The sequence below is a fragment of the Phoenix dactylifera genome, chromosome 18 (assembly GCF_009389715.1).
Source record: "Phoenix dactylifera cultivar Barhee BC4 chromosome 18, palm_55x_up_171113_PBpolish2nd_filt_p, whole genome shotgun sequence".
In the NCBI taxonomy this organism is placed as follows: domain Eukaryota; kingdom Viridiplantae; phylum Streptophyta; class Magnoliopsida; order Arecales; family Arecaceae; genus Phoenix; species Phoenix dactylifera.
Genome location: NC_052409.1, coordinates 3,918,433 through 3,933,551, shown reverse-complemented (window position 1 = coordinate 3,933,551; position 15,119 = coordinate 3,918,433). Strand labels below are relative to the sequence as shown.

The 15,119-nt window shown below is 35.5% G+C and overlaps 1 protein-coding gene across 1 annotated transcript; it reads left to right on the top strand.

Moving 5' to 3' along the window:
* Positions 1 to 4,510: 4,510 nt before the first annotated feature.
* On the top strand, positions 4,511 to 11,982 carry LOC103698015. The gene is made up of 6 exons (XM_008779972.4): positions 4,511 to 5,553; positions 6,396 to 6,613; positions 6,708 to 6,909; positions 7,043 to 7,128; positions 7,514 to 7,605; positions 11,378 to 11,982. The coding sequence occupies exons 1-6, from the start codon at positions 5,467 to 5,469 to the stop codon at positions 11,626 to 11,628; spliced, it is 936 nt and encodes a 311-aa protein (XP_008778194.1). The 5' UTR covers positions 4,511 to 5,466; the 3' UTR covers positions 11,629 to 11,982.
* The last annotated feature ends 3,137 nt before the right edge of the window (positions 11,983 to 15,119 follow it).

The window sequence follows — 15,119 nt, the reverse complement described above, 5'->3', positions numbered from 1 at the left end:
AAGTATGTTTTCGTGCTTATTTTACAAGCAAACGCTGTTTCGAAGGTCCGGGGAGTAGTTGGGCGCTGAAGCTGGAAAAACTCCCCGAGCACAGTAGTGTGCCCACAGACCCCACGCGTCAGAGAACGACAGTAGCAGCTCTCCGCCCCCACGCTGACGAGCGCGTTTTATCTTTTCTCGATTTCTTCTCTCGGTTTCCCATGCAAATGTATACTACTTTCCACTCATTTGTCACTCTTTCCCTTGGTTTCATTTAGTGGGCACAAAAGTCTAGTGAATTTCATTAGAATCGTAGATTTGGATCCACCATGATGAACACAGTGTGGTCTCCTCTGTTGCTGCTGCTTGGTGGTTGGCTTGCAAATAAATAAGTAGGGGATGTTTCACTAATTCACTCCTTGGCCTTTACAGTGCAAGCCAAGTGTCGAGCTGCTGCAAAAGATCCCCCACAGGTTCCAAAAGGAATGGATGGAGCTAATTGAAGAAAGTTCAAAGAAAAAAGTAGCTTCAATGTGGTCTCAGTGATCCCACCTCACTGCTTGTTAAAAGACCAGGATTTTAGTCATGAAAGTGATGCCATCCTCGAGATTTTGAGATGTTAATATGGGAGGACTGCCGAAATCAGAATATATTCTCGCGAAAAGAAAAAAAGAAAGGAGATAAAAGGAAAAAAAAGAAGGTACGTACATTTATGGAACTTCTTGATGATTTTTTGAGATGGAGTAGTGGGATGCAAGAGTAGAAGATCATTTGCTACATTTAATATTCTCAATAAATGCAAAGGATTTGATTATAATACATAACGAATGAAAGATGCAAGACAACACAAAGAAATGAATAAGAAAAATGGTTGATATATGCCTTTAATTTTGTTCCTTTTAAATATTTTATGCTAGTCAAAAAGTGAGAGGGCCTAAAAGGATTTTCTTGTGTGCAATTGAGCTCAAAATGAGATGATCTGATATATAGATCATTAGGAAATCTTCTTATTTCAATTAAGATTACACATAAATAAAAAAGTTCAATAATCTACTTGGTTGATGAATTTTCTTAGGTGATAAGCATGATAATTGGTGCATAAATATAATGCCAGTGTTGGGCTCTCCTTCTCCTGCGGGTCGAACTAATTTTGTTTGACATGAAAGTATAAGCTACACTACAAAGATAAGATAGGAGCAATGTTCTTTTCTTCAATTATTAAGCTGTTGGACTATTTGGGACAAGTCTGAGTGATATGTCAGGGATAACTCTTCCTCATATTATTAGGCAATAACCTACATATCCATACATTAATTAGATATCCTATTGATCTATACACATATCCAGATACAGCATGCCTCTTCCTTAGTCTTGTAAGGATCATTTCCTTATCAAAGTAAGCAAAAAAATCATTTACTGATCAAATCGGCATGTCAGAAAATATTATTGCATGCAGTGAATATATGAAAAAGGAAACAATTGTTACGGCATGGCATCAAGAAAATGTGTTCTCCATATAGAACTCGTTTGGTTCGCTGAATTTTTTTTTTACTAAAATATTTTTTTCTAAAAAGATGATTATGAGAATATAATGCTTGAAAAATAATTTTTGCATGTTTGGTTAGTCATAAAAAAGTGGCTTATGTTTAGTTGAGTATTTATTTTTTTGAAAAAGTTATCTGAAACACCTATTATACCATTAATAGAGGAAGAGACCTTACTTATGGATTTTGATGGCTTATGAATATTTAAAAAAGTGGTTTATTCTCATGAGAATGTTATTTTCTCATCCCTCTTTTTTGAAAACTCCAACTAAATAAAAGATATTTTTTTATTTTTTTAATAATCATACTTTTTCTTCTTTTCTTGCGAACCAAACAAGTCCATAGTGCTGCAAACGCACTTATCGTAAGAGATGAAACATATAGAATATAATATTAATTATAAATTAGGAGACTCTTAGACCAAGCATGTTCCATGTAAAGTAAATTTAAAATGATAGTGGGGATTCTGCTTTTTCTAAAAAAATATATCTATGATCATTGTTGCATTGGCGATCGTGAAAAGATAAAATCTGTTACTGATGCTCTTTTATGTTTTGTGGCATAAGGAGCATTTTTTTTTATCAAATAGGATCGATCAATACTAAAGCCTAATGGCGTTAAAGGGATGATGAAAAATGAGTTGGGACCCAGTCTAAGATTCAAAAACTATACGTTACCATGTGTCACAAGGGGATCCGTGCCTAATACTACAATCCCACTACAAATAGCACTAGTCTCCTCATGCTATATGGCTAGGGTTTGTAATAGTCTAAGCTTGGTCCAGCTTAGGTGTAATCAAGCTCGACCTTGATTTGAAATTAATCTCCAGTTTGAACTTTGAGATAGAGCTCTTAATTCCAAATCAAGCCCAAGACAGGCTTAACTGAGAAGCTCGATAATCTCAGCACAAGTTAAACTCATTAATCTTGAATCAAGCTTCGCTCAAGCTGGAATTCAAGCTTGATTTCAATCTTGGTTTGGGCCTATGCTAACATTTAGTTAATTTTAAGAATAAATAATATCATTAGTAAAAGCCTTGATCCAATAATACATTATCTATAAAACACACAATATATAAAATATAAATAAATTTGAGCCCTATTGAGCTCAACCTTTTCGAGATGGATTAATTTTAGCTTACCTTGAAACCCATTTCAAGCCTATTTTTCTGATTCTAGCTTGATTTGTTCATATCTGAATCAAGCTCGATTTGAGCTTACCTTGAGTTGAGCTTGAGTTACTAAATTCGTACGATCGCCTATATCATTACTTGTATCTATTCTGAGCATCATGCGAGGATATGGAAATATCTAAGAACTCCCATTTATTTGTATTCCATTATGTTCATAGCTTGCAATAGAGAAGTAGCTTGATATTTATTTCTGTAAATACAAATAAAAATATTGATTATATCAAAACATCTTTTTTGTAGAAAAGTCCTAAAAGTAGATGTTTAATTCGGAAGTCCATATTTTAAGATAACCATTCAAAGAAATTGTCAAAAACAACAAGCCAAACCTTATCCAATAACTCTGACCCTATCTTCTAGCTAAATCTTTTGCCAGTTTGAGTTGTCAAAGAAATAAGATAATGAAAATTAGGCATGATTAACTTAATAACATCTTTTAATAGAAAAGTCCTAGAGTAGAAGTTTAATTTGGATGTCCATATTTTAAGATAACTATTCAAAGAAATTGTCAAAATCAACAAGCCAAACCTTATCCAATAACTCAGACCCTATCTTCTAGCTAAATCTTTTGCCAGTTTGAGTTGTCAAAGAAATGAGACAATGGAAATTAGGAATGATTAATTTCATCCCCATCTATCCCTTTACTCTTCCGACTTGTGCATAAATCCTAAATCCTTAGTGCAAAGCTGTACCACAATAACTTCAAATAAAATTTGACTCGAAAGGACTAAAGGTCATATTTTATGACACCATCAACCTCAAGTACACCGGTAGATTGATGTACCACTCTAGACATGTCGATCGTCACCACGTGTCTGAGATAACGACTAGATTTAATAGCACCGACTCGATTTACACATCTTAGTCGCTAGGTGCAGTAACAATACTTCGTTACATTTTGGCTCCCTTCAACCATTTTGCACATCTGATGATGAAATGCGTGACAAGGATGCCAAATCTACCTATTTGAACTTTTATCAGGATCCAACCAAATGTCCCACCACCACGCCCATGACACGTCCTTAAAAGTGGGGGTTAGAAGTCAAGCCCGGGCAAATCCTCCTCCACACTACCCTCGGTCAATTTGCCAGCTAGCAGCTCACACATGATGGGTGTGAATGCTCATACACGATGGATGTGAATGCGGCCAATAAAATTAGAAAAAAAAATATCACACAAGGGCTCAGACACGGATATATGGTTCATCTAAATAAAATTCTAAGAATGATGAGCTGCAAAAGAAGCAATTCTATTTGCAGTACTATTTACCATGTATATAGTTTGACAGGAGCCACACTTTTTCAGGAATTTGTGAATGTTGTGGAGCAGCGGCCTTTCATGATGATGCGAATCATCTCTCGAAGAGGATGTGCTGTCCCTTGAAGTCCTGCAAGCACGCAGGGCTTTTGTTAATTAGAAAGAAAATAATATCCGTCCCCGTGAAGTGTCACCGAATGCTGCTAAAGCCGATTTTGGAGGGCTTCCTACCCTCAAAGTTTGCACGAAAACCGGGTTGGAGCTTTCGGGGGATGATCTGGGGGACTCGTTGAGGAATTGGGAAAGGACGACGACAGGTACCGCACAGCACACGCGGCGAAGCGAGCGGTGCGCGGCCTTGGATCCTATACAGCTAGCGTTTTTTTTGGGGCCGTGGACTAAAAGTGGGTCCCACAATCAACGGTGGATATTATCCAGTTCCGCTACATTGACTAGTGGGGTCCATTCGAAAAGGACGGCAGATGATTTAAGTGTAAGAATTGGACGGGAGGCAAGGCTTGTAGAGGATCCGAACTCGCTGTCCGCCGCTAAGGCCGGGAAGGCTCGGCCGCCGTCTCCTTCCCCGAGACTGCCTCTCATTTTACGATTCTCCCCGTCAGCTCAAAAACCGGAATAAAAAAAAAGGAATAGAGGGAGAATAAATGGGGAATAGAGGCGCCACTTGTGTTCTAAGCCAGAAGAAAACGAAGCAAAAGGGAAACTGATTCCAGAGTGGAAACGGAGTTCCTTCCACCCTTGAATAAATCTTAAAGCGCTCGGTTTGCTCCCCTTTATTTCCCTGTCGCCTTTATCTCGTTAACTCTCTCTTGTCCTTATTCTTCTTCTGTTCTTGGAGTCTCTGTGCTTCTGATTTTTGTCTCCATTTCTTTATTTCTTTTTTGGTAAATAATCCATTTCTTTATTGGAGTCCTGGTGTGGTGTCTTGTGGGAATAAATTGTCTTAGTTTTGGGGGCATGTGGAGATATTTGGAGAGAGGAGCGTGGGGAAGCATTGATGGAGTGGGGCGGAGCTTTCTAAATCGGGAAGGGAGGAGGGGTGCAAGCGAATTCTAGCGAATCTCCAATTCCACGTTAGAATAAATATAACAAGAGATCACCATGGGTGACCCATAGATTTTTACCGTCTTCGCTTCCTTCTTCTTCTTTTCTCCATCTCCAAAGGGTCAGAAACAACGAGAGGTTTCAGAAAGATAACACCTTTGTTTCTTGTACTTAGAAAGTTTGCTCCTTTCTTCTTCTTTCTTCTTATTCTCAGCTGTTCCTCTTTTTATTCTTCCAAGTAGTGTGCTTTTCTTGATCTTCTTCCTCCTCCTCCTCCTCCTCCTCCTCCTCCTCCTCCTCCTTTTGTGGAAATAGTCATATTTTTGTCTGATTTTATATGGAGAGGTGTTGATACTGGTATTTGGATAATAAATTAGAGAAAGGGAGAAGTAGGGCGGAAAGGAATCCAAATATCAGTACTGTAATAAAAAAGGGATGGCGGCCGTTCGTCGAAGGCACTCCAATCTCCAGAGCTTCCTCACCCGCACCACCCCTTCCGTGCCGTCGCATTCTCTCCCAAAGGTGCCTCTTTTTTTTATATATTTTCTTTTATTTTTATTTCGATATTATATTGTATAAATTGGTTGATTACGATTTTGAGTTGATTATCTCGTATGTTGGTCAAAATTTGTTTTTTTCTTTTTTTTTTCCTTCTTTCTAATCCGTAGTGGTGCCACACTGTTGCTTAATTTATTCAAGTTTCTGATTTGATTTTGTAGATCTTTTGTTGCTTCTTTCACTCTGTAAAATTTTCTTTTATTAATTTTCATCAAACGGTTTTTCTTTTTTTAATTGATTCTGTGTATTTATGATGTGTAGAACTAAAATTTCTATCTTTATCTTTTAGGTGTTTCTATCTATGTATATGAAATGGATTTGAAAAGATATGCAGATGGATTGGAATGTGGATTTTGGAAATGGATATCCCTTTTTGTTGGTTTTTTGCATACTTTCAGATCCTTTGGTGCTATGTAGACATGTAGTCATGCTTGCTTTAAAGTTTCCCTTTTTGTCGGCATAGATGGTAAGCTACAATTAAATTATATGGAAGACCCTCTTGTTTGGAAACCTTAAAAGATTTGTAGATTTGGATTCATGTCGGTTTGGAGAAAAAAGAAAAGGGAAAAGGCTGATTTTTTTCCCTGACTTCCTTTCGAGCTTATTATATTTGGGAAACTTTAGTTGATAGCTTCCTCTTTTGTGATGTATGAAGGATCGTTTATGTCATTACTTCTTGCTATCCATGTTCCATTTTTCTAACTGAGATATCCTTGTCCTTCTCCCATCCCAATGAATATTTTTTTTAGTCCTTTGTTGATAATTTCAGAAAATTCCAATGGTAATTTTAGATTGCATCAGTGCAGACATGCATTCGAGATCTGAACACCCTCTGGCATCCAGTTGGCAAGGACACGGTTGAGTACTTCACTCTCGGAGACCTCTGGGATCAGTATAATGAGTGGAGTGTCTATGGTGCTGGTGTCCCGGTTGTCATCGACAACGGCGAGACTGTAGTCCAGTACTATGTACCTTACCTGTCTGCTATCCAGATTTACACCAGCAAATCTCCTATGGCTTCAAGGTCTCCAATCGGATCCTACCTATGAATTGCACCCTTTGAGATGATACCCATTCTAGGCAACTCTAGGCTAAGCTGCATTCTGGTTTTCTTATAGGAACGTGCTGGAAGAGAGTGAGAGTGATTCTTTCAGCGATGACAGTGAGAGTGAGAAGCTATCTAGGTCATGGGATGCTGTATCAGATGACTCAGTCTTCGACCAGGATGCTTCATGGCCAACAAGGGAAAACCTAGGTCATCTACGCTTTCAGTATATTGAGTATGATGCTCCATATAGAAGACTGCCACTGATGGACAAGGTACAGATTGTTTTGCCAAGATTATCTATTTGATTTAATTCCATGACTTTTGTTTTTGATAAGTTTACATCTAAAAAACATATTGAAATATATTTTCTGCATAATTTTTTTTTCTAACTATACTATTGATTAGGTAACTGAGCTGGCTCGGAGTTATCCAGGTTTGATGACCCTTAAGAGTGTGGAACTATCACCTGCTAGCTGGATGTCAGTTGCATGGTATGCCCATATTTTCTTCATTCTTCTTCATATTTTTTCTTTCTTTTTGAACTTTGGAGATACTAGAAAAAATTGTGAAAATGATGGGCTACAGAAGTCATTCTGAAATCCATGGCTGAGGTAGAAATGCCTTCTGATTTTTATGGCAACGAAATAATGGTCACTGATAACATACCATGGAAGCTGTATTAGGAGTATTTCACTTTGTTGCCTTTAGAAGATATGGGAATTACTAAGCACATGTTTTTCTAGAACTTTTAGAAGGGTTTTGATTGATAAGAAATGTAGGATTTTATTTTCTTATTATGTAATGATTGCTTTCATGAAAGTCAGTTTAGCATGTGAATTTGTTGATTTCTAATCTATTTGTTTATTTTTTTGACAGGTACCCTATTTATCACATTCCAACTCATACAAGTGTCAAAGATTTGTCTGCATGCTTTCTGACTTATCATACCATCTCCTCAGCTTTTCAAGGTACGTGTGCATGTTGCAGGAAAGAAGCAAGTGAAAATGGAAAGTTGTGCATTTGTTTTCCTTATTACCTCATGATATCACTCTTTTTTCATTTAGTTTTTGTCAATCACTCTTTTGTTCTTGTGGCTGTTCCATTGATTTGGAGGGAGTAAATTTCTCCATCATTTTAAAGTTCTATTCTTCGTGATTTCCTGCATGTGTATGATTATGTAGAACTTAGTGTTTGTTCGAGTTACGGTTTAAGATGGGTCCAATTTTTTGTGACCCACAATCTATCCTATAGGGCAACAGGAAGCTGATTCAATATTTTTATTCAGGTTATTCATGAGTTGTTCCTCTCTTAGGCAATTTTCATTTTTCATTTTTTAGTCACATTTGGCTTTTGCAAAACAAATTGTGAATCATATGTATTATCTGTCAACCCCTTGCCTAATTTATTGGTAACACATGCTGCTTCCTAGATGGAATGTAATGGGTTTGAATTTTTGAATGCTCGTTAGGACAAGCTAAAAGAAAAAGTAACTATGATGGTTATCTTTGGAGATGTTTGAAAAAATGCATTTGACCGAGTTGAAATTGGAAATAGCCCCCAACTCATGGGGGGCGGGGGTGGGCAAGTTCACACGGATCTTTTTTTTAGAAATAAATTCTCAAAGCATTTTGAATAGTATTTTGCTCGATATTTATACAAAATCCATGCCACTGAATTTTTTTTACAAAAATATAAAAAGATGACCTTCCGTTGTCCAAGGGATTCATGATTTGCTACGAGGAAACCCTTTAAGTTAGATATGTTAACACACCACAAAACTTAAATATCTATAAGAGGCTGGCATCATGAACTAAATAATGATCCATCATGTTTTTGACATTTATGACTCATTTTCTACCTAATGTCAACAATATTTAGAGTTAATTATGCGTACTAAACATGCCTGCTATAATATGTGAAAGCCAAATTAGTAGGTAGGAAAGCCTACCTTATAGGTCTTGTAGTATAAGAACGTGAAACCTAGAAGCCAGGCCCCAAAGTATTTGAATGCAAGAGTTTTGCTGAAAGAGGAAAAAGGAAACATGTGACATTAGGAATCACATTCATCCTTAAGACACATGTAATAAGCCAAAGTCAAATTGTAACAATCCCGTGTCATTTGTTCATCGAATGTAGGCTCTGTGACAGAATAAAGTTAAATATCTATAGGTGCCCTTGTTCTATGATAGACATAATATAGGCATTCTGAAATCTTTCCGATCTTACAACCTACAAACCTTTGGGTAACTTCGCAGTCTGCATATGCATACAGTCGGTTATGTATTAAGTAAATTCATTGCCAACTAAACAATACGGAATGGAGTAGTGATCTGTTACATATAGAAGGAAAGAGGGCTAGAGGTAGACTAAAAGTCACATGGGATAAAATAGCAAGGAAGGACTTCATATCTCTGCATCTTTCAGAAAGTGTAGCCCTAGATATAGTGAAATGGAGGAAAAGGATTCATGTAGCTGATCTCAAATAGTTTGGGATTAAGGCTTAATTGAGTTGAGTTGTATTGCCAACTAAACAGTATCAAATCTAAACATGTCATATATTAAATGAATTCATTAAAATCTCCTTATCTACAGAATAAGCAGTTTCAAAATAAAGCTCTCATTTGAAGAATAGCTCAAATAGCCATACTGTATAGTATTGCAATTTTCATAGTCACATATTATGAGACTTGAAGGGCATGTCCAAACTCATTTTTTTCTTTAGGGAGATGCTCTCGTGGGTTTGCATTGAGGTGCTTGAACAAGATCTGAAATTTTAGGTTTGGAGAATGTTTGGACCTTGAGGCTAACACATTTTAGCATTTTTGCCTCAAATGTTTTCAAATATGAAAGCTATAGTTGGAAAAATAGCAGTCCTAAACCTACATTATGTGTGTGGGTGAAGGCCACCTTCGCAGGTTGGCCCTGGGGATATTAGACATGGAGCCCCATTAAGAGTTATACTTGATATTCTTATTTTTTATGTTTAAATTATTTAATATATCTTTCCCTATGAAGGTATATATCTTGATAGAATTTTTTGTATAACTTATCACCTTTTTATGTTTTTAAGAAAATGAATTTTGAAGATAATGAAGTTTCATATCAATAACTGTGTAAAAATATTGCTATTATCTCTTTTATGCTATACCAGATATATTCAATGAGATGTCCAGATATCTTGAACAATTTGCATGAATTCTATCAAATTCAAATATGCAAGTAATATCTTGTTACAACTGAAGCCATGAATAATTGCATACATAAAAGCTTCAACTTTATACGTGGCATTTGTTTTATCTTCTAAAGGGACTTGATATGTGGCATATGTTTTATCTTCTAGAGGTTCTTGAAACATCTTTTTTCAATATATTGTATTGACTCACGGCTTTGGGGCAGTACTGTTTCGTGTTTAAACTTATTCACTTTCTCCATCTATTCTACAAATCAATTGTTACTTCCCACATATCATGCTTTCTGAGACGTTTCATGTAGATTTTGGACTGACACCACAACTTAACATTTGTCACATTGCAAACTACATTACTTAAATATCAAATGCATTCATCATAGGAAGCCAAACACTAACCAAGCTGCCATAAAGGCTGTCTGGTATTCTCCTGAGACCTGACAGCATGGTTCTTTGTTTTAATCTGTCTGTTAAGAACAAAGATGACAAAGAGATGGTATAATGCTTTGGTACTGAAGGAATATTATGGACCTAGGCACTGTGAAACGTGACTACTGCTGTCCTTTCTTTAGTACCTTTTATGTTTGTTGGTTATCGTATTAATTCGGCAGTTATAGGTAGCAAAAGAATAAAGGAAGGTATTTAAGTCTTTGAATATATGATTCGTGGGATGTTGGATTATTTCTTACAAAGTCAGAATTCACATTAAGGAAAGTCCTAACGATAGTGGTATTGTTTGGGAGTCATAATGTGTCTGACACCAGTTCCCACAGCAATGCCCTCAAGAACAGTTGAATAACATTGGGGGCTTTAAGTTGTTAAGCAGTAAGGTGGCATGTTATCTTCACAATGCAACAGCGATGACAGGATATGGTGCCAGTGTCACATTTACAGTTCAAAAGGTTTTTTATTTCTATTTCCAGAATAGATCGCATTTGAGCAGTCTCCATGGATAAGGGAAATATCATTTTACACAGCACAATACATCTCTGTTTTATGTAGAAAATTAACCCTCAGTCTAGTCCGCATGCCGAATATTCATATTATTTTCATACTATACATGTTTCCAGGATTTTATACTGAGAAGTAGCATTTGTATGATATGAAGTCACTCTCGAAACTTCAGTCACTGTCCTTCTACATTCATATAATAACATTTATCAGGTTTCTCAATCTTGGGATATATAAATTCACCTGCATATCTGATGCAATTAAGATCTAGTCTTTTCTGTATTAATGATTTGTTTCTATAACTATTTGTAATCCTTATGCACAGAAAGAGCAAAACCTAGTTTTGTAACAATCGTTGTGATATATGGATTTGACTGTACTGTGTGGAGTCAAATCCCCAAGCAAAGTTGAACATATCTGTTTACTTATAGAAGTGCTTCTTATATAGTTGACTTTTATGCATGTCATGTTGCGTAACTGCCCCTCTAACAGTTTCAAAATTTTTCCTTGTTTGCTGTTCTCTGCTGGCTCTAGCCTGCATTCAAAATTCTAATACTGCCACTCACCTCTTAATGCACTGTTTCGCTGTGGGACTTTTGCAGATAATTTGACCGGAGATGTGGAGAAACGTGTACATTGTACTGCAGGAAATGGAATTGAACAAAAGGAACAGAGCAACCGCATCACTCTTTCTTCCTTTGGACTGGCCACTTACAAAGTACAGGGGAGTATCTGGACAAATCCTGCATGTTTAGACCATGAAAAGATCAGGAACCTCCACAGTGCTGCAGCCTCCTGGTTGAGGCAGCTTGGTGTTCATCACCATGACTTCGACTTCTTTGTTACTCACTGATGTAAATAGTTTTCACTTCCATTTTTCCTAGTGAGCTGCTGCATGCCGCGGTAATGTTGCCCTGCTAAAGTTTGGAGAACTCTACTAAGGGTGAAACTCTAGCTTCTGAGTAGGTTGAAGGGTTATGGTGGAAAAAAAATCAGTGCTGTTTTAGTTAAAATGTGTTGATGGTGCACAGAACTGAAAGTAGGTTTTGGTTATGAACTTTCCCTATTTGAGAGATCATGAGTTTTAACATTTTGGTGCATTAACCTTTTATTGACGGTTTTCCTTGTTGTATTTGGGATGTATAGACAAAAAAAAAGGATTCTTGTATGTCTGGCTTTGTCATATATATACTCTTGGATTACTATCTTTCATGCGTTTTTTTACATGAAATTGAGGGACAGGAATGAATGGAAGGTGGGATATGCCTCTGTGTCAGCATTGACGACCCTTTTCCTCCCATTTCAGTTTTTCTATTTTCTCACTTCGACAGCAACCAAAGCTTTTGAATCTCCTGTTGCTGTTTAACTTTTGTGGCAAACCTTCATGGAAGAAGGTGATTTTCTTTTGCTTGGATGTTAGATTCTTGTTAGAGCTGCTCTTTGAAAATCCATTTCTGTAGCATCCCTTTGTGGAGGGCTTACTTCTAGGCGGTGGAAAAATCTTCTTGTGCATTAGTGTTGTTTGGAACTGAAACACATGGTAATTGGCTGATGAAGAATACCAATTAATGTGCTCGTTATCTGGTGTATTTGAATATTTTACAAGTTCTTTGGTTAAGGTAGGCTGGCTGAGAGCAATCTTGCACCATTTTGGAAAACCAAAGTTTTAGACAGCATTTATTCTAACTCCTCAAAAATGTAGTTCTCTTTGTCACCTAATCTGGAAGCTGCTGCTTATTCTTAACCACTCACACGTAAGTAATTTGAAGGTTCTCTCCAGACATAGCTGAAGGCACATATGCTCATAATGGTTGCTTGGATTGGAGATCATGAGGTTGGAATTATTTCCTTTTGGAAATTCTCTTTACGAGTGATTCTAGCTCCAAGCCTCTGTTCACCACTAAGTCTTTTAATGGACAAGATTACAGTAGATGGTAGGATGAAAACAACACTCTTCTACCTAGTTTCTATGATAAAGAACTTTGAATTGGTGTTTTTCATAGAAGTGTGAGAGCTTGTAAGGAAATGGAAAGAAGGAACTCCTTTCTTCTTCACAACTAAGAGGCGTTTTACAGTTTTAGACGCTTGGTTGGATTAGGATATCTCGAACAGAATCTTCCTTGCCATTTGCTTGTTCTTGAAAATAAAGGAAACCAAGTAAGGGAACATCATCCCTCTTAACACTAGTGGTTATGTCGCTTAGTTTGAAAAATAAGTAAAACATTTTCATACCGCATATTCCACCATTAAGGAATGGTCTCACATCAGATGGCTTAGGATTTCTCATATACTCATGGACCTATTCACCTATTAGCTTAAACTTTTAAATTAGAGTTTAGCCATTCCTCTTAGCTACCATTGCATCCATACATTTACTAATCTACGTGTTAATTGAGTTTAAATCCTATCTTGTTTCAGGGACTATCTATACCTATTAGGCAGAGGAGAGATAAAACTAAACCCCTCTCCAAAATCCAGAAAATTAGAAAGAAAATTGTGGAAAAATCATCTGATATATCCATAATTTTTTAAAAAATAAAAGTTATCTAGATATGTTAAAGTTATCCAAATATATTACAAAATATCTAAATACGTTAGAAATCATCATGCATAGAAAAAAATATTTTAGGAGGCTATGCATGTTTAAATATGTTAGAAATCATTGCACATAGAAAAGAAATATTTTAGGAAACCAAGTGAATCTAAATTTTTTAGATATCACCACGCATAGGTAGGAAGCGAAATCTTTCTCAACCAAAATAACGAAAAGAGATCTTTATTTGCTAAGAAGAGTGTGAGGAGAAAAAAATCAAATCTATCGAATTCTCCATTTTTCACAGCGTCCATGTAACTATGAAGTTTTTTTTTGTTAATATATGTTCTATCCCATGCGTTATAATTCAATTTAGGAATAATAGATTTAACAGGATTTGGTGAAATTTTATAGGATGGGTCTAAGCTATTTATAGTATCCATATTTTAATAACATCCATGCACATTCTAGAACCTACCACTATTGTACCAACTTTATGTCTAGCAAAAATAATTCTGGTCTAAACTATCTTTCAAGCTAACCACTCAAAGAATTGAACTTGACTCAAGCTTAGCTTACCCAAAAAAAAAAGTATAATTTTACATCATAAATTTATAATCAGAATCAAAGTGTATAACATATTTTAACAAAATATCAAATTTATAGTTCATATATTTGAGTATCGAAATATAAAAGTAATCAAATGAGAAGAGTCTCAATCTGAAAGTTAGTTTGTATAATCAATTTCTAATATTGCACAGAAAATAGAATAATAGACTAGCAGGTTTCTTAATGTGAAAACAATTTTAAGATGTAATTTTGAAATCTAGTTTAAAATCTTTTTAGTACAAATACATTCTAGATGTTTGATGAAGTAAATTCTCTAAAGATGATGGTGTTTTTATCATTAGTCAATACTTGTATGTTGAAAACGTATGTAACAATATTTTAAAGTACAAGATTCATTGTACAATATTATTTTGATGGTAAGAAAAGGATCTAATGGTCATCAATATATTCCATTACATAAATTCATGTTTATATTTTTGTTATCTCCTTGCGCATCGTGAGAGTATCATACTTGCTCTTACTAACTAATCCACATGTAATTCGAGTTTAAATCCCACCTTGTTTTAGAGAATCTTCTGTATACATAGAGTGCATTAGGAAGCAATCTAGCCTAGAATGGTAGTAATGTAACTCGGAATCTGTCTCTAGAAAAATTACATTTTTAAGAATCTTGTTTTCATTTATTAGTCAAGGATGTAGGTCAAACTTGGTGGACAAAATGAAGAGGGGCACAAGCCGTCAGTTAGTATTGTCGCGAAAAAAAGGGCTTTTATATACATCCCTACAAATATAGTTTATTGTATATTTATTGTCCAAAATTCTTAATTTATATATACTTCTTAAATAATCTTGTTTTTGAAATAATATTTTTTCCATTGGATTTTTGAATAATTGTATCAATAGAAGGAAACCATTACATTTTTGCATTAATACCCTCACATTCAACATTTAACAACATTGCAAAGAGCTATATGTTTGCATAAGTTATCTTGTTCTTTATAAGCATATCGACCATAACATTTTTGATTATCATATCAATTACTTATATCTTTAATTTATAATCCTCTATTTTTTTATGACATTCTATTTCTATATAACTTTTAATTCGTGTACATTATTTCTAATTTTTATACTTTATATAGTTTTCTTTGTACTTATTATCTATTTTTTTGTTTTATTTTAAATATTTGCAATTTAAGATGCCAAGTGGATCCCTATTCATCACTCATTTCACATGTCCC